The following is an 18,622-nucleotide window of genomic DNA, read 5'->3' as shown; positions in this document are numbered from 1 at the left end:
TCTTGGGGGTCTATATGATCCCAGACCCTCTTCAAATAGTTGAAAAACATATGCAGTGTTATTTTTTATCCTGATATTTCATGACTGTTTATATTTACATCAGATCATTTTACAAATGTTTTTTTCTTGATTATCGATTACATGTGATGATGACCCCAGTAATAAAAGTTATAACGTTATGACCACCAAATGGATTGTCACAACAATCTTAGCATATTTAAATTTGTTATTTACTTGCAACAGTTTGTTCAACGTTAAATCAACATTAACAAGTCTTTGTCTTTACAGAATCAACTAAAATAAAAGCCTCATGCAAAGCATTCTGGGAACCAAATTTTAGTTTTATTCTGTAAAGTCACTTTGATCTTCAGATGATAGCTCTGGATTGTCTGGAAAGACATTTATGTTAAGTTCATATTTACTGAGAGTGAAATCAGGGTTTTGTCGCTTTTCTTGAAAGGTTTGTTTCATTTGTGCCAATAACCTCACAGTGAAAAAACACCCAATAGTGTTAATAGAGCTGTTAACAGACCAATCAGTCTTCATGAAATGTTTTTGTTTCAGTCACATCAGTGTTAATAGAGCTGTTGATAAATCTCATTATTTCAGACCGATAGTTCTCATTTACACCCAGTGATCTCTTAAAGGTAGGGTAAAGGGCGATTTGTGGTCGTGCGTGGGTCCTGCGGCGTAGCTACGGCGTAGGCTATCCGTAGCCTGTGCGTAGCTCTGCGTAGCCTGACGGCACCTCACAAAATTTCTAACAGCGCGTCGGCTCTACGCGGACCGTAAGCGCTGTGATTGGTCCACCAGAACCCCTCCCGTCAGGTAAAAAAACTGCGTCATAGGTATTTCCGTTTGAGACGGTGAAAACAAAGATGAGCCAAGTTGAGGAGTGATTTAACTCAAACTGAAACATAAGTCGCTGTTTATTTACTTCCATCATTGATGGTCTTCTCAAATTATGCACAACAAGTTGCTATTTCTTCTTCGTTTGTGGGTTTACTTGCTTAGCTTCTTCTTCTGTGACGACTTCTGCTGCTACTGTGGTTACACGCGTGATTACTGCCAACCAGCGGTTTCGCGTGTGTTTGCACGTCGACGCGGACGGCGACGCACAAGTATAAATGAAAACCGGCGCGGAACCTTCGCCGTCGCTGCTACGCCGTAGGACCTACGGACGACTATAAATCGCCCTTAACACATTTTGAAAAATGCTAACGGTAGCCGCCTAGCAATGAAATCCCGATCCCACCCTCAAGTCAAACCGCCATCCAAAGTCACGCCTCTTCCAAAACACATGAACACGCACAGATCAGACGGTCACATCTCATGTCTCATTCAGCAGTGAGACAACTTTGCAGTACAAAGTCGAATAACACTTCCAAAATAACCAACATAAACAACTGGTTTACATCAGAATTAGTTTAAGCACACGTTCGGTTGTGTAGACGTAGTAACTATATCGTTACGCTAATCCGTAAACGAACACAAATTTCATAAGCAACACAATGTTTCATCAAAGTAGAATATCTGAATCCATCTCAATACAAACATATCGTGTAGCTACCTTACCAAAATAAACTGTGCAACGACTCTTTCAGACCCTTTGCGTCCTGCAGCTGTTTGCATCTCGTGGTAAAGCAGTAAAGTTACCGATGTTAATTTGGGTTTTTGCTCTTGCTGATCCAGGCAGTTTTGCTGTTGTTGTTATAAAAGATGCCTTTAGTTTTGTGCCTCCTGTGTAGATTGTCAATTTAGCAGAAAAGTTTGCTGTTCTCACTGTTTACAGGCAGGAGGTGAGCGCACGTGAACGCGCTGATGACGTATGGTGTCTGCGTGGACTCGCTGCGCGGTGGGAATTCAAATTGCGCTTACGTATGAGGGACAAAAATGGAAACGTCCGTTCGGACCGAAATCTATGATTTGTTGAACATTTTTTGGTCCTACGCCTTTCACAGATGACATAAATTTCTACAAATACATTTAAACAACTTAACACAGTGATTGCTATCAGGATGTAAGGAGACTTTTAACCAGCATAACAAAAACTGTTTCAGGATCAAATCTGTTACCCTACCTTTAAGATCTCAAATGTTTGTGATTTAAATAAGATGAGCTGTAAAATGCAGTTGTAAAGTACTAACTAGGGGAGACCGGGGTTGGTTGTCACAATTTTTACTCATCCATGAATTACTCATCTTCAAAAAATCTTTCAGCAGTAATTCCTATATTGAATGAAAGCTTGGGGTCTTGGCTTTAAATGTGTATACTTTTTACTTTTCTAATGTATTGTAACAGGAAGTAATTAACCATCAAAGACACTCTGACACAATGTGACAACCAACCCCATCACAGGGTTGGTTGTCACGGGGTATGGGGTTGGTTGTCTCTATAGTGGTTCAATGGGACTTCAGTGATAAATTGGGATCTGAAAAGATAATGTGTAACTTTTTAGTTTTTTAAGCTAGAAACTGCAAAAAACTGGGTGATCAGTTACTACTGTGTTGAGAAATAAAATGAAATAATTTTTAGTGTTAAAACCTCTTTATTTAATGCTTTATTTATTTTATTTTAACAGCAAACAAAAACAAACAAACAGACAAACAGTCTTAAAAGGACTACATGTCCAATACTCACATGTGACAACCAACCCCGCAAGCTATGTGACAACCATCCCCAACTGACTTCTTGACAAACATGCTAAGCTAGCTGCCACATGGCTTTAACTTGATAGCTAAAAGATGACTCAAAATAAAGCTACTATTTTTGGCTTTTTAATGAGTGTTTTGTTTTTGAATGACTAATATCCTACAAGATCTCAACACAAAAACAACACCAACATAAAAATTTACTCTGACCCATAAAAATAAAAAATGTCTCCTAACCTCAATGTTTTGTGTATGCTCAGCAAAATTACAAGTGCAAATGAGTAAACTATTAAAGGCTAACAAATTGATATCAAAATTATACCACAGCGCCATGTAGTATGTCTGGAATAAGCAGTGTGACAACCAACCTGTGAGACAACCAGCCCCGGTCTCCCCTACACAAACATTGATTTTCTCAGCAATAATGCAAACCTCTATACTTGGTTTTGACTGGCTGAGCATGTAGTTCGTTTTACCTCCCTCATCATCTATACTTTCTCTATTTCTCTACTGCTTCTATTTCCCTGCTCTGCACAAAAAAATCTGAGGTACATCGACAGGAGCTAGTAACAATCGAGTAAGAATAAGATTGATTTAAATTTAGAAACGTACTTTTGTTTTGTCATGTCTTCTCGCGCGCCATCACATGCTGAGTGGTGGCTGAGTGCCACAAAAAAGTAAACACAGACACTCCGCTCACGGACATCAATTTCTGTGTGCTCGCGCCAGTTTGTCTTGTGGGATGGCAACACGTTTACAAGCGTGAATTAATTTTCATATAGCTCAGTTTTTGCCACGATTAATAATGTAAATGAATATACTGGCAAATAAACTAAAAACTTAAACTTGAGGCACAACATAGGACACTGGGTACAACAGATTTACACTGGGACACGTGCAACAGTAAAAGGGGTCTAGATGCCCTGGTTGGCAGGCTTATTAAAATGGATCCAATTCACAATTCCCATACCCTGCCCATTTACCTTTAAAAACGGTGTTTAGAACCATCGTCATTTGTAAAACAAGTCACAGTATGAAGATGGACCGAGATGAAAAACAATTTCGTTATTTTCGTTATTCGTTTCGACGGCTCCGCGCTCTCCGCTTTGAAGAGTTTAAAACTAGCGCTATGATTGGTCGACGTCGTCTTTTCCCAACAGGTTGCTGCTCAATGCGGTAACACTCATAGACGAGTTGCCTAGTGCGCAAATGCACAGACAGTTTAACTCAAAGCCACCAAAGGCTTTTCACGTATTTTGAAGTGAAAAATCGTAGCAGCGTAGTTTGGTGTCTAAATGCATATCTGTTACGCAAAATGCTTAAAGGTTGGGAGGTCTGCTAATGCAGTCTGTTAGCTTAGAAAACGTGTGTGTTTCGCTGGGATATGAGGAGATGTAAAGCTGGTTATCATCTGCATAACAGTGAAAACTTATGTTATGTTTCCTGATAATGTCTCCTAGGGGTAACATTTATAACGAGAACAGGATAGGACCTAAAACTGATCCCTGCGGTACACCGTATTTAACCAGGGAGTGATATGACTCTTGCTCATTTACATAAAGTGATAGCGATTGGTTAGATATGACCTAAACCAGGCTAGCGCCTGACCACTGATACCAACATAGTTTTCTAGTCTATTAAGTAAGATTGTGTGATCTATTGTGTCAAAGGCTGCACTAAGGTCTAGTAATATAAGAATTGAGATTTCACCACGATCGGATGTTAATAGGAGGTCATTTGTAACTCTAAGCAGTACTGTCTATGTGCTATGGTGGGGCCTGAATCCTGATTGGAACTTTTCATATGTACTATTATTTGTCAAGAATGTGCGTAACTGGCTTGCCACTACCTTTTCTAATATTTTCGAAAGAAAAGGGAGATTTCAGATTGGTCTAAAATTATTAAGCTCTCCCTGATCAAGCTGCGGTTTTTTAATCAGCGGTTTAATAACTGCTAGTTTGAAAGCTGTTGGAATGTATCCCATTTCTAGCGATGAGTTAAAGATATTTAGAACCGGGGTTGACACTACAGGGAATATCTCTTTAAGTAGTTTTATGGAAACGGGGTCTAATATACAGGACGATGATTTGGATGATGTGACTAGTTTAGAGAGCTCATCTATTGTAGTAGGTTTAAATGAATCAAGATGTTCGTATGATAATCTAATGTTAAGTGAACTAATGGGTAGAGTGGTGGCTGCTTGGGTAGCTACGATGTTTTCCCTAATAGCCGTAATTTTGTGAGAAAAGAAGTTCATGAAATCGTTACTATTGTGTTGAAGTTTACTATTGGTTTCTGTTTGTTCTTTATTTCTAGTCAGTTTTTCAACTGTGCTAAAGAGGAAACGAGGGTTGTTTTGATTCTCATTTATAAGCTTGCTAAGATAGGTAGATCTGGCGGTTTTAATACCCTGTCTGTAGGGTCTGTAGCTGTCTGTAATTTTGCTGAGCAGACACAAAACATTGAGGTTAGGAGACATTTTTTTATTTTTATGGGTCAGAGTAAATTTTTATGTTGGTGTTGTTTTTGTGTTGAGATCTTGTAGGATATTAGTCATTCAAAAACAAAACACTCATTAAAAAGCCAAAAGTAGTAGCTTTATTTTGAGTCATCCAATGTGTTAGAACAGACATTGTTCAGGTTTTCTATTACAATATTTAGATTGTCACAGTTATCTGCTACACGTTTCATTTGGGACAGGTCTGGAAGAGTGCTAATAAAGCTATCTTTAGTGGTGGAAATTATTGTTCTGGCTAGTCGGTAGCATTTTGTGGATTGAGTGATTCTATCTAGAAGTACAGTGTATGACACAAGGTAATGGTCAGAAACCGCATCACTCTGAGGTGATATTTCGATGTCATTAATATTGATTCCGAGTGACAGAATTAAGTCTAATGTGTGTTTACGAGTATGCGTGGGCCCTGAAACGTTTTGTTTAATACCGAGAGAATTTAGAACATCCATAAACGCACGTCCTAATGCATCTTTTGGGTTATCCACATGGATATTAAAATCACCAACGATAAGAGCTTTATATACAGTGACTACAAGCTCAGACAGGAAATCTGCTATTTCTTTAAGGAAGTCTGCATGGTGGCCCAGAGGTCTATAGATTGTAGCTAAGACAAAAGAAAGCTGTTTGTGGTTACGATCAGTTATTTCCATATTTAACAACATTAGTTCAAATGATTTAAATTTTAGTTCAGATTTTTGGTTTACTTTAAAAGTTTTGTTGTATATTGTAGCTACACCACCCCCTCTCCCCTTTAATCGAGGTTCGTGTTTATAATAATAGTCTTGTGGGGTGGATTCATTTAAACTAAATGTAGTCGTCTGCTTTAAGCCAGGTTTCTGTTAAACAGAGTGCATCTAAGTTTTGGTCATTAATTATTTCATTGACAATAGGTTCTTGTTGGTAAGCGATCTAATGTTAAGAAGGCCGAATTTTAACATTCGAGGTTCATCTGTTAATGTAGTGTTTTTTAATTTTATATTAATCAGATTTGTACCAGATGTTGCAAGCGGTGCTCTGTATTTATTTGTTCGGGGAACAGATACAGTTAAAATATGTTGATGTTCTGGTAAGATTGACTCGAAGTGCTGGGATATAAGTGATGTTGACATATCACGGCAGCTAACAGATGGACGGTTAAGCCGATCAGTCTGTTTCCTGACCTGGTCCCTGGATAGTCAGACTATATCAGAATTAACACTATTGATGAGATTTCTAGTGAGTATAGCACTTCCTTCCAATTACGGGTGAAGGCCATCTCGGGTTAGGAGGAATGGTCTCCCCCAGAAATGCTTCCAATTGTCTATAAACTCTACATTATGCTGAGGGCACCACTTTGACATCCAGCCATTGAGAGACACTAATCTACTATGCGCTTCATCTCCCCAGTAGGCGGGGAGGGGACCAGAGCATATTACATTGTCTGACATTGTTTTTGCAATTTCACACATCTCCTTAATAGTATCTTTGATGATTTCCGACTGGTGGAGCCTGGTGTCATTCGTGCCAGCGTGAATAACAATCTTAGAAACTTCGGCTTAGCATTACAATCGACTATGGTGTTTGGTGCCTCAATGTTAGTGTTTCTGAGTATAGAATCTCCAATGACCAGGGCACTTTTAACAGGCGTTTCAGTTGGTGAATTCCTTAGGGGGTCGAATCTGTTAGAAATTACCATATGGGTTTTAGAAGGACGCCTATGCCGCCTGACAGTCACCCAGTTAGTCCGCCGACTTGACTCTGATGTCGGAACCGAGCCATGTGTATTTTGATAAACACTATGCGCGATCGATACAGTATTTGTAATATTTACATTAGCATCTGATGTCGGAACCGAGCCATAAGTCTTTTCGCTCGATACAGTATTTGCAACAGTAACATTAGCGGTTTTGCTATCCTCAACTAGCGTTCGGATGCGCGATTCTAGTTAAGCAACCTTCTCAGTCAACTTTAATACTTCAATACACTTAGTGCATGTAAACCCCTCTATGCTAACGGCAGAAGCTAAACTATACATGTGGCAAGTAGTACATGTTACAATAACAAGCGGAGTCTTACTGCTTTCATGCTGGGCGATGGCGTCTTTGTTTACCTGAACGCGGTCCGCGGAGCTGCATCGCGTGGGGTGCTCGCTTGTTGCACGCCTCGGTCGCCTGCGAACGTCTGGGGCCAGGGTGATGTGGGGCATGCTGAATCTGCGAAGGCCAGGTAGTGGCTCCTCCACAGCTTCCCGATCGCTTTCATGCTGGGCGATGGCGTCTCCGTTCAGCCGTTCATGGTCCGTGAAGCTGCATCGGGTGGGGCGCTCGTTTGTTGCATGCCTCGGTCGCTTGTGGACGTCCGGAGTCAGGGTGAAGTGGGCACTGTACCTCGCGTTGGATCTGCTAAAACCGGGTATCAAATCCTCCACAGCTTCCCGCTCAGACGAGGACATGTCAAAAAGCATATATCAGATTAATCCGCCATTAGATCGGAAAATGCTAGCTTCAGCCGGCACCGTTTGTTGATGCTAGCGGGCTATATGCTAACACTGGGTGTTTATTAGTGATAAATAGTTTCACGTGGTAGTACTGCTCAATAATCGTCACAGTAAAGTTTTCTAAGGATAAACTAATAAGTTATATTATATAAATAGGAATAAGATAGTAAAAAGGATTTAGATGATGAACTCGACGGAGCTCCGATGCACGAGCTCTTCAGCATGACCTCAAGTATCAAGTGACATCTCTCTCTCTCTCCTTTGGACTTGGGCCGCGACTGATTAGGTTTCACAAGTCCACAAGAACAGACATTTTGGGCTTTTGTGTGCACGTAGACTTTAAAGAGCCAGTAAGATGCAAATTTTAAGCATCCTATCACTGTTCATAAGTCTCGGACAACAGGTTTAAATGCATGCAAGGTCAAAAAACACTGTAATATTCTCAAAATATAAATTTAAAATTACCCCATTTCTCAGATCCCCAAACAATTCGCGTGAAGCCGTATAACGACTCAGTCTGCCTAAACTAGGGCTGGTCCGAATAGCATTTTTTGAGCTTCGAAGCGCTAGTAGAAATCAAATCGAATATTCGGAGGGAGGGGCTGAGCATATTTTTCTCTCTAAAGGAAGGAATCTCTGTGTTTGTCTGTCTGTTTGCAGTTTTATTATGTGGCAGGTGTGTTGCTGCGGACCCAAGTGAGTGTAGTGTTGCATCTTAGTGCAGTTGTTAAGAGCTGTTAAGAGCAATACTTATAATAAAGTAGCATATAATTTTTAAACAAACAAATCATTTCCTGATCAGAAATTAGCAGCACAATAATTACCAACACCGTAAATGATAAGGTAGGTTATTTAAATAAAAGAAAGGAGCTTAACCCAACTATAATAAAGAAAGAACACGTTAGCATACTTTCAATATCAAGTTTATTTACTGACCATCAGGCTATCCGACATGTTGGTGACTTTTTTCGTCAGTAGAAAAATAAAGCAGCACACCAGTGCTCATTTAATGCAAGTCAATAGATCCGCAACTTTGAGAACTCAAAAGCAGATGTGATCCTTGTGACTCCTGGTGACATACTGGCGTCTTCAATGTAATGTATTTGACAATTATTAAGCATTAATGTGGTCAAGCCTCTAGCCAACACAAGCACGATGTTCTTGTGGGGTTTGGTGGCAGTTGCAAGCCAGGTTCTCAGCGCCACACCGCCACCTGTAGAGCAGGAGCGTAAAGTGCACTTCCTGCTTGGCGTTCTCTGCAGCTAATAATGTTGAAACAAATAAGACATTCAAATCTTAAAATTAAAAATCGAATACCACCGAATGAGTATTTGAATAATCGAATATTCTGACTCAGCCCTAGCCTAAACCCCACCTCTCAGTAGCCTACTCGGCTCTGATTGGTCAACTGACACAGTCTTCGCACAGATCAGTGGCACAGAATAGTGCAACATGTATTGACCTAGATTTACATGATTTACTGAGAAGACATTATCAACATTAATACACATCATCCATCGTTCTGCCAAGCAAAAAAAATACAGATGACACAAACTAAAGTTTTTACACTCATTAAAGCATTATGTAAGCTAACCTGGTTATAGCAAAACGTGCAGCATGTGTTAGCCGCCTGCTAACATGACTCTCTGACAGTATATTAAGAGTTTAAACATCAATACACATTATTCATCATTAGCTATAATCATACTTAGAGGTTATGGTTAAGAGACATATGTTTCAAATAAAGTTGGTACTGAACCATTAAGGTATTACGTGGATAAAGTCAGGCAGTAGATTAATTCCATATGACTCGTTTCAGCGATTCAGAGTCGACTCCCTACTTTAGATGCCAATAACTTTATTAATCGTGCACTTTTTATGGTTCAACTACTTGCACATTGTTTACATTGATGTACAGCTACATGACACACTGCAATACAGGTCAGTTTGACTGTGTAGCTCTTTAAGTAAGGATCCTACAAACAGTTTTATTAATAAGACCTCAGCTGATTTATAAACTTTGTTGCCATATCCACACTGTTGACACATGAATGGTTTCTATTGAGTGTGAAATCTTGCGTGTTTTTTAAGGTTTGCTTTTGTTTTGAAACTCTTTTTACACTCATGGCATGTGAAAGGTTTCTCTTTAGTGTGAGTGATCATGTGAGTTTCAAGTCCACGTTTATCGGTGAAACTCTTTTCACACAGAAGACATATGTAAGGTTTCTCTCCAGTGTGAACTTTCATGTGTGTCTCAAGTCCACGTTTATTTATGTAACTCTTTTCACACTGAAGACATGCGTGAGGTTTCTTTTCACTGTGATTTATCATGTGTCTCTTAAGATGACTCTCCACACTGAAACACTTTCCACACTGAAGACATGCATGAGGTTTTTCTCCTTTGTGAATTGTCATGTGTGCTGTAAGGCAATTCTTACTTCTGAAACATTTTCCACACTCATGGCATGTGAACGGTTTCTCTCCAGTGTGAATTCTTGCATGAATCTTAAGGATACTTTCAACTCTGAAACTCTTTCCACACAGATGACAAGTGTAAGGTTTCTCTCCAGTGTGTACTCTTATGTGTATCTTAAGATTACTTGTATCTGAAAAACTCTTTTCACAGTGATGGCATGCGTGTGGCTTTTCCTCACTGTGAGCTTTCATGTGGCGGTTAAGGTTCGATTTAAAGGTGAAACTCTTTCCACACTGTTGACATGTGAAAGGTTTCTCTCCAGTATGAATCCTTGCATGTATGTTAAGGTTAACTTTTCTTCTGAAATTCTTTCCACACTGTTGACATGTGAAAGGTTTCTCCTCACTGTGAATCCTCATGTGTGTTTTAAGGTTATCTTTTCTTCCGAAACTCTTTCCACACTGTTGACATGTGAAAGGTTTCTCTTCACTGTGAGTCCTCTTGTGATCTGCAGGGCGTTCATCTTCACTGAAACTATTTTCACACTTTATTTCTTCTGTCTTCAGAGTTTCTTTCTGTGAAACATTATGATTTATTTTTACAATCTGATGTTTCTCATCCACTTCAGCTTGACTCTCCTCTTTCACTTCCATCATATCTAAAATGAAGACAGTAAATAGTTAATATTGATAAATCAGAATGACAAAACACATTTGAGATTGTCATGTATTCATGTTATTTTTAATGTGAAGTACATTATGTCATTTCTATTGTCAATTTCTGCTCTTGTAGTTTAACTCTTGTGCTTTGTTCAAAACCCTACAACAATTTTGGTGTTTCCAATATCACCAAACATTGGATTCTATCTTGTTGTCAACTTGTTTTCTTTCAGTTAGGACTGGTTATGTATTTCTTTTTGAACTAATTAATCATAGGCCTAATTAACCTGAATATTTTAGTGAAAATAGCATTTGGTCTCATTCACTAAGCATGCATATGCACAAATTTGTTCATGAGATGTGTGTATGGATGTTTTCACAATCAAACATTTTTGTAGCAAAATTTCTTCTAAATGTATGCAAAAATTGAAGAAAACCTAAAACGCTTTGGAAAAGAGAGTCAGGCTGACTACAAAAACACACTTGTAGCCAATAAACGTAATGGGCATGTCTACTCAGAAGTGTAGTTTGTGTGTGTGTGTGGGGGGGGGGGTGTTGGGGAAGGTAACCCCCAATATTTTAATCCGTCAGTTAAACCCCAACCCAATATTTCAACATGAAAATCACAGTAGATCAAATGAAAAATACGTAGAATTTGTTATTTTCTAACAATAATTTTGTTCTTAATCAAATATGAGTTTGTCATAATAAATCAGATAAAAAATACCCCCCAATGAACCGATTGGTGATGCTTAACAAATGAGTCACACTTTTTTTAACCAAAAAGAGTGCTTTATTTGAATGTAAGAGTACGGGGGAGCATTAGCACCAAAACTAAAGAGAATATTTAACTGCTGGTCAAAGAGGGACGTAAAACAAAGCTTAGAAGGAGGAATGAAATCTTGTGACAGGGCTTGACATTAACACCCGCAAAATGTGTGATGGGTAGATTTCAGCACTGGGGGGTAAGACATCCACAACCAGCCCCTTTGTTGCATCGAATATAATTTCAGCCTACAGCCAAATAAAAGGTAGCCAGGCTCATCGTATCACAAATGTACAATCTGATCACAATTCGTAATCAATTAACTTCCAGTTAGTGAAGGCGGGTTCGGTGGAATCACGCTGAATGACACACAACAGAAGCACTCTCTCGCAATCAGTTCCAACACGATAACATGAGAATGAGTATCAATAGTACGTGCGTGTAATCTCGTAGAATATATATGCCAAATTGAGTTTTGGCATGCATAGCATAATAAAGTCAACTTTAAACACATAAATTGTAATTTCCCAACAGCAAAATTGTGGCCAGTGGAAATGCTGAGTGGCTAGTAACTTTGAAAAACCACCAGCCACAGTGGTTAATGTTAAGCCTTGATTGTGTAATAGCTAAGTACACTCCACACATATTTTAGCTATCCTATATTTTTAGCCTTTCATTGATAAAACTAAAGCAGCTGATTTTCGTGTAGTTTCATTTTACGAGCGTGTGAAAGTTGTGTGATCTTATTTCATCAATTGTGCTGAAATATCAGAGAACGCTCTTACATATACATGTACAAAACATGTTTACTTACAACAAAAGCAGCGGTGGTTGTAGGTCTGATATTGGTGTTGTAAAATCTGGTGTTCCTCAAGGATCAATTTTGGGACCTCTACTTTTTAGTATTTACATTTACCAATTGGGTCAACTATTAAGATCACTTGGTCTCAATTTCCACTTTTATGCAGATGACACTCAGGTTTATGTACATTCAAAGCCTGATGTTAATGTGGCTGTGTCTTTTCTCTCTCAATGTATTTGAGATAAAAAATGGATGACTGGTACCTGAACAGTGACAAGACGCAGGGAATGCTTATTGGTTCACCCTACCAGTTACGTAAGGCTGGGTCTCTAACATTAGATGTGGATGGCTCTTCACTGGACTTTAAAACAAAACTGAAAAATTTAGGGGTGATCTTTGATGCTCATTTAACATTTGTTCCACATGTTCAGAACACTGTTAAGATATCTTTTTTTCATCTTAAAAGTATTGCAAAATTGCGTCCGATGTTGCCACTTCCGGTTGCTGAAAAGCTGATCACATTTACTATTGTAATGCTTTATTGGTAGGGGTCCCAAACGCTACTCTAAATAAACTACAGCTGGTCCAAAATTCACCTGCCCGAATACTGACTGGAGCCAGGATGATCATATCACTCCAGTCTTGAAGTCTTTATATTGGCTCCCTGTCAGATTTCGGGTGGATTTTAAAGTTCTTATGCTTACATATAAAGCTTTAAATGATTTGGCTCCTCACTATGCGCTCCTCTGAAACTGGCCTTTTACTTGTTCCTAATACCCATTTAAAAGGGTGATAGGGCATTTTCAGCTGTCGCTCCAAGGCTTTGGAATTCCTTGCCTGCTCCAATTAGGCAAACAGAATCCCTTAGTGTTTTTAAATCCTCCCTTAAAGCTTATTTCTTTATGGTAGCTTTTACTTAAAATTGAACTCTTTTTTAACTCACTTATCCTGACAGTAAGTTCTTATTTTGTGTGGTTTTATATTCGACTTGTTTTATGTATTGTTTGTATAATTGTTTGTTTCTTTTTTCCCTTGTGCAGCGCTTTGAGATGCTACCTTTAAAGGCGCTATAGAAAATAAAGTTTAGTATTATTATTATTATTATTATTATATTATATATAGTCATAAAATGAAAAAGCATAAAAAGGTTTTTAATGACTTAGAAACACTTTTATTTCAGCTCTTTATAATAATAATAATGAATCGGTATTATTAATAATTATAAACGAACTTGGTAATTAAATAATATGGTTTGATAAATGCACTAAGCAGGGCCTGAAATTAACACTCGACCACACACCAAATGCGGGTGAATTTTGCAATTAGCGGGTAGCACTGTCAATCTACCCAGCCACATTGGCAGGTAGCCAATGCGAATTAAGTGATTGATTGAGAGGATGCGACTGCTGTTTCACAATGTTCATGTGATTGGAAAGAGAATGAGGCACTTCTCTGACTACGTTTGGATGTGCGAGTAAGTATTAAACTGTTGGTGAGATGGGAAAAGGGCATTTAAAAGGACATAACGAAAAACTTAATTTTTGCTCACACCTACTAAGTTTAATTTTAAGAAAATAAATTATCTATATGGTATTTTTAGCTTGAACTTCACGTATGGACTCTGGGGACGTTTTGTGAAATGTCCACTTTAAAGGTCCCATTCATTAAAGCTTTGATTGTGTTTACAGTGCGCAATATAACATGTGTTCATGTTTCACGTGTAAAAACACGATAAACACACAATTTACTTATCTGTATAGCGCTGTTTTCACTGTCCACAAAACGTGCTGATGTCTTGTTATTCATGTTTTTAAATGAAATGCAGGGAACACGTGCATGTGCTAATTAGCTTTAATGTATTTATTACAAAATGAAATATGATAAAACACAACCATTCATTTCAAAAGTACAAAATTTTTGTACAACATAAAGTAAAGACAAGAAAAAAATGTAGTTCTGTGGACTGAAGAGGTTAAAATATAAAGTTTAGGCCGGAATGAGCAAAGCTACGTTGAAGTAGAAAGGGCACAGAATTGGCCAACTGTTAAGCATGGGGGTGAATCAATCATGCTTTGGAGTTGTATTTCACAAGTTGAAAAAAAATGGATTCAATAAAAGTTCAGCAAATCTTGGATGCTTACTTGATGCCATCTGTGAAAAAGCTGAAGTTAAAGAGAGGACGGCTTCTACAAATGGATAATGATCCTAAACACCCCTCAAAATCTACGGTGGATTACATCAAGAGGCGTAAACTGAAGGTTTGCCATGGCCTTCACAATCTCCTGACCTCAACATAAATAAAAAACTATGGATAGACCTTAAAAGTAGCCTGACATTGTCATACTCAATTCTAGTCAGAATTTGAGTCTGATACCGCTCCATTAAGCTAAAATTATGAGGCGTGTCTCAACCGAAAAATGCCTCTGCACTCAATTGGATAGACATACGACCAATCCGAGCAACGGAGTGTGTGACTTATGTTGAAATGGCGTCTTTAGCAGCCTGACCGAACTGCTAGTAATTTCGCTACAATGATACTAACATCATTGTAATTATACTAAGTCTGAGTTAGCGAAGGTACATCAACACCTACTATGTTTACAACATGTCATTTATATCACAACATTAAGTATTTAGTAATTCATACAGTAAGACTAACGTTATCTCTTACCATTTGTACGTTAGGTGAACTTCATCCACGACGATAGCTACCCATTACGTTGGCTTGAAAAATATCGGAGCCTAGCATGTCCCTCCACTTATTCAGCAGTCACGATTCCAGGCTTCCGAAAAGAAGCTGGCAACGACCGCTAATTATATCCATCTCGTCGTGCACGCCGAGTTGCATCGCCGTGATACCCATTTCAGTTGCTTTTTTAACTTTGTCCTCCATAGGGACCAACTTCTGCCGAATCCCATAGGAAGGACGGCGAAAACATAAACAAATGCCTTGATTGCGTTTCTCTGTTCCTCTTTTTAAATCAATGCTCTGTCGATATCTTTTAAAACAGACTCAATGTCAGAATCCACACATCTGAATTCACCAGCGGCAGCCATTTCATTGTAAACAGATTGAACACACGCATTCTTTGGTGACGTGGTTGATACGTTACTGTTGATCATCTGTCCATCATCGTATAAAGCCCGCCCTCACAATTTGATTCGTCGGCCGGTTTTGGGACTCGCATAGTAGCTCCTCAACGGAAAAACGGTGGTGGGCGGGGCTAAGATCGGCTGGCACCCAGGCTACCTTAAAAGGGCAGTGTGTGACAAACAGCCCAGAAATCTCAAAGAACTGGAAGACTTTTGTAAGGAAAAATGGACGAAGATACCTTAAACAAGAATTGAAAGACTCTTGGCTGGTTACAAAAAGTGCTTACAAGCTGTGATACCTGCCAAAGGGGGCAGAACAAGATATTAAACCCTGCAGGGTGCCCAAACTTTTGCATACGCCCATTTTTTGTTTTCCGTTATGTTAAATGGAAATAAAATCAAACTTTTCTTGACATATTATAAAAATGTCTAATCTGTAATTTGATGCTTTTTGGAGATTTTTCCATCTTTTCTTGGCTTCTTCATGCACATTAATAAAAAAAATTTACCTGGGGTGCCCAAACTTTCAAGCCCCACTGTAAGTCCACACAAGTCACCTCCTGATGCATCCTTGATAAAATGAGCGGATCAAGAACACATCCGTGGATGTTATGTGAACTTGGCTTGATATGAACTTGGAATTGGAACAGTACTTGGGCCGTGACTGATGACGTTTCACAAGTCCACAAGAACACAAGTACAGACAAGAACGCATATTGAGAAACGGTCTAAATCGATTTTGCCGTACGCCATTTTTGGCTTTTGTGTGCATGTAGACTTTTAGTAAGGATCCTCCAGACAGTTTTATAAATAAGACCTCAGCTGATTTCTAAACTTTTTGCCATATCCACACTGTTGACACATGAATGGTTTCTATCGAGTGTGGATTCTCATGTGTGTGTTAAGGGTAGCTTTTGTTTTGAAACTCTTTTTACACTCATGGCATGTGTAAGGTTTCTCTCCAGTGTGTGTTCTTAAATGTACATTAAGCTTAGATTTTGTCCTGAAACTTTTTCCACACTGAAGACACACGTGAGGTTTCTCTCCTTTGTGAATTTTCATGTGTGCTGTAAGGTTACTTTTACTTCTGAAACATTTTTCACACTCATGGCATCTGAAAGTTTTTTCTCTGTGAATTGTCATGTGTCTCTTAAGAGTGTCTTCACTTATGAAACACTTTTCACACTGATGGCACTTGAATGGTTTCTCTCCAGTGTGAATTCTCACATGTGCATTAAGTTGGGCTTTATTTGTTAAACCCTTTCCACAGTGATGACATGTGAACGTTTTTTCTCCGGTGTGAACTCTTATGTGTTTCTGAAGATTGTCTTTCCTTGAAAAACTCTTTCCACACTGAGAGCATACGAAAGGTTTCACTCCAGTGTGACTTCTTATGTGAGACTTAAGCCAATTTTTATGTCCGAAACTCTTTCCACAATAAGGACACACGTGAGGTTTCTCTCTTTTGTGAATTTTCATGTGTGCTGTAAGGCTACTCCTACATCTGAAACATTTTTCACACTCATGGCATGTGAACGGTTTCTCTCCAGTGTGAATTCTTTCATGCTTTTTAAGGTTACTATCAACAGAGAAACTCTTTCCACACTGTTGACAAGTGTAAGGTTTCTCTCCAGTGTGAGTCCTCATGTGTATCTTAAGTTTATCTGCAGTTGTAAAACTCTTTTCACAGTGATGGCACGGATGTGGTTTCTCTCCGGTGTGAATCCTCATGTGTTGTTTAAGGTTAGGTTTTGTTCCGAAACTCTTTCCACACAGATGACAAGTGTAAGGTTTCTCTCCAGTATGAGACCTAATGTGTATTATAAGTTGACTTCTATCTGGGAAACTCTTGTCACAATGGTGGCACATGTGTAGCTTTTCCCCACTGTGAGTTTTCATGTGCTGGTTAAGGCCTGATTTAAAGGTGAACCTCTTTCCACACGGTTGACACGTGAAAGGTTTCTCCTTACTGTGAGTCCTCTTGTGATCTGCAGGGCGTTCATCTTCACTGAAACTATTTTCACACTTTATGTCTTCTGTCTTCAGAGTTTCTTTCTGTGAAACATTATGGTTTATTTTTACAATCTGATGTTTCTCATCCACTTCATTCAGTTCAAGTAGATGATCCGTGTTTATTGTCCTCATATCTAAAATGAAGACAGTAAATAGTTCATATTGATAAACCAGAGTGACAAAACACATTTGAGATGTCATGTATCCATTAGGGGTGGAACGATACATGTATTCGTTTTGAACCGAATCGGTACGGGGGTCACGGTTCGGTGCATGAATTTAAACGGAGAATACACGGTATGAAAATAAAAAACTTGCGTGCAAAATAATTAATGTAATGCGGAACTACTGTTAGATACGCGGGTTCTTTATGGACAGCTAATCTGTTGCCCCGCTTTAGCTCTGAAGCTCTGATTGGCGCCTATGCAGCTGAGCTCCGCCTATGTATGCGCTCTATCAGAGCCCGTCTACATTCTCTGGCACTCTGCATTTTTTTGTCACGTCGATGCCGGTCCAGTCAGTTAGTTAGCAGCGATAGCGAGGATGGCAAGTGGTGTTCCACAAGAGTTAGATGGTCTGCCAGCCTCTTTAAGATCGCAAGTTTGGCAAAGCTTCAGTTTTCCAGTCAGTTACAATAGTACAGGCGAGAGAGTGGTGGAAAAGACGAAGACTGTGCGTCGGCGTTGTTAAGCAGTTGTTAGGTATGTGAGTGGAAATACATCTAATCAGGGCTCTCAAGTCTCACGCATTCACCTTGACACACGCATTTCAGTCAGTTCAAACGCCACACTTTGTATTTCTCATGCTAAGAAGTAGGAGATAAATTGTGCAGCTATACAACAGGCATACGCAGGGCAGTTCTGTCGGGTTCAGCTGCTTTCAGTTTTATAAGCGTGCTCAACTTTATGCAGCGCCATCAGCGTCAGAGTACCGCAAGAAATCTTGCGGAGGAGGCTGATTTCAAATCGCTCTCGCGTTACTCTGACGTCATCCACTTGTCGTTTCTTTGCAGCGCCTCGTGAAGTCGTACACACCTATTAATTCATCCTACAAGCCTATTTTTTGTTCTTTAGTACATTAATATGAAATAAGGCCAAAATGTAATTTTAAAATGTATTTAGGTAACACTTGTAATACATTTGAACCCATATTTGTATGAAAGATGAGTACAAGATTACTTAAAGTGGTATACATTTTTGAAATACGAGATAGTATGTTAAATGCATTTCAG

The 18,622-nt window shown here is 39.0% G+C and overlaps 2 protein-coding genes across 3 annotated transcripts; both read right to left on the bottom strand.

Annotated features, from left to right (window-relative positions):
• Positions 1-9,483: 9,483 nt before the first annotated feature.
• On the bottom strand, positions 9,484-10,713 carry LOC141350780 (uncharacterized). 2 transcript variants are annotated; one of them, XM_073856602.1, is made up of 2 exons: positions 9,792-10,713; positions 9,484-9,757 (listed from the first exon to the last, which is right to left on the bottom strand). In XM_073856602.1, the coding sequence occupies exons 1-2, from the start codon at positions 10,709-10,711 to the stop codon at positions 9,634-9,636; spliced, it is 1,044 nt and encodes a 347-aa protein (XP_073712703.1). In that variant the 5' UTR covers positions 10,712-10,713; the 3' UTR covers positions 9,484-9,633. The 2 variants fall into 2 exon arrangements, with proteins under 2 accessions (XP_073712703.1, XP_073712704.1); XM_073856603.1 differs by having other exon boundaries at positions 9,484-10,713.
• Positions 10,714-14,124: 3,411 nt separating this feature from the next.
• Positions 14,125-18,136, bottom strand: LOC141350777 (uncharacterized). Its single transcript, XM_073856559.1, has 2 exons — positions 15,536-18,136; positions 14,125-14,602 (listed from the first exon to the last, which is right to left on the bottom strand). The coding sequence occupies exon 1, from the start codon at positions 17,617-17,619 to the stop codon at positions 16,252-16,254; it is 1,368 nt and encodes a 455-aa protein (XP_073712660.1). The 5' UTR covers positions 17,620-18,136; the 3' UTR covers positions 14,125-14,602; positions 15,536-16,251.
• Positions 18,137-18,622: the final 486 nt, after the last annotated feature.

Source organism: Misgurnus anguillicaudatus, chromosome 19 (genome assembly GCF_027580225.2).
Source record: "Misgurnus anguillicaudatus chromosome 19, ASM2758022v2, whole genome shotgun sequence".
Lineage (NCBI taxonomy): Eukaryota > Metazoa > Chordata > Actinopteri > Cypriniformes > Cobitidae > Misgurnus > Misgurnus anguillicaudatus.
This window is presented reverse-complemented; position numbering and strand designations above follow the sequence as displayed.

Excerpts from the sequence above, each read along its gene's own strand:
- LOC141350780 (XM_073856602.1), bottom strand. The coding sequence starts at position 10,711 with ATGGAAGTGAAAGAGGAGAGTCAAGCTGAAGTGGATGAGAAACATCAG. Across the intron at positions 9,758-9,791 it reads ACTCACATGATCACTCACAC|AAGAGTTTCAAAACAAAAGC; the intron begins TAAAGAGAAACC and ends CATGAGTGTAAA.
- LOC141350777 (XM_073856559.1), bottom strand. The coding sequence starts at position 17,619 with ATGTATCGTTCCACCCCTAATGGATACATGACATCTCAAATGTGTTTT.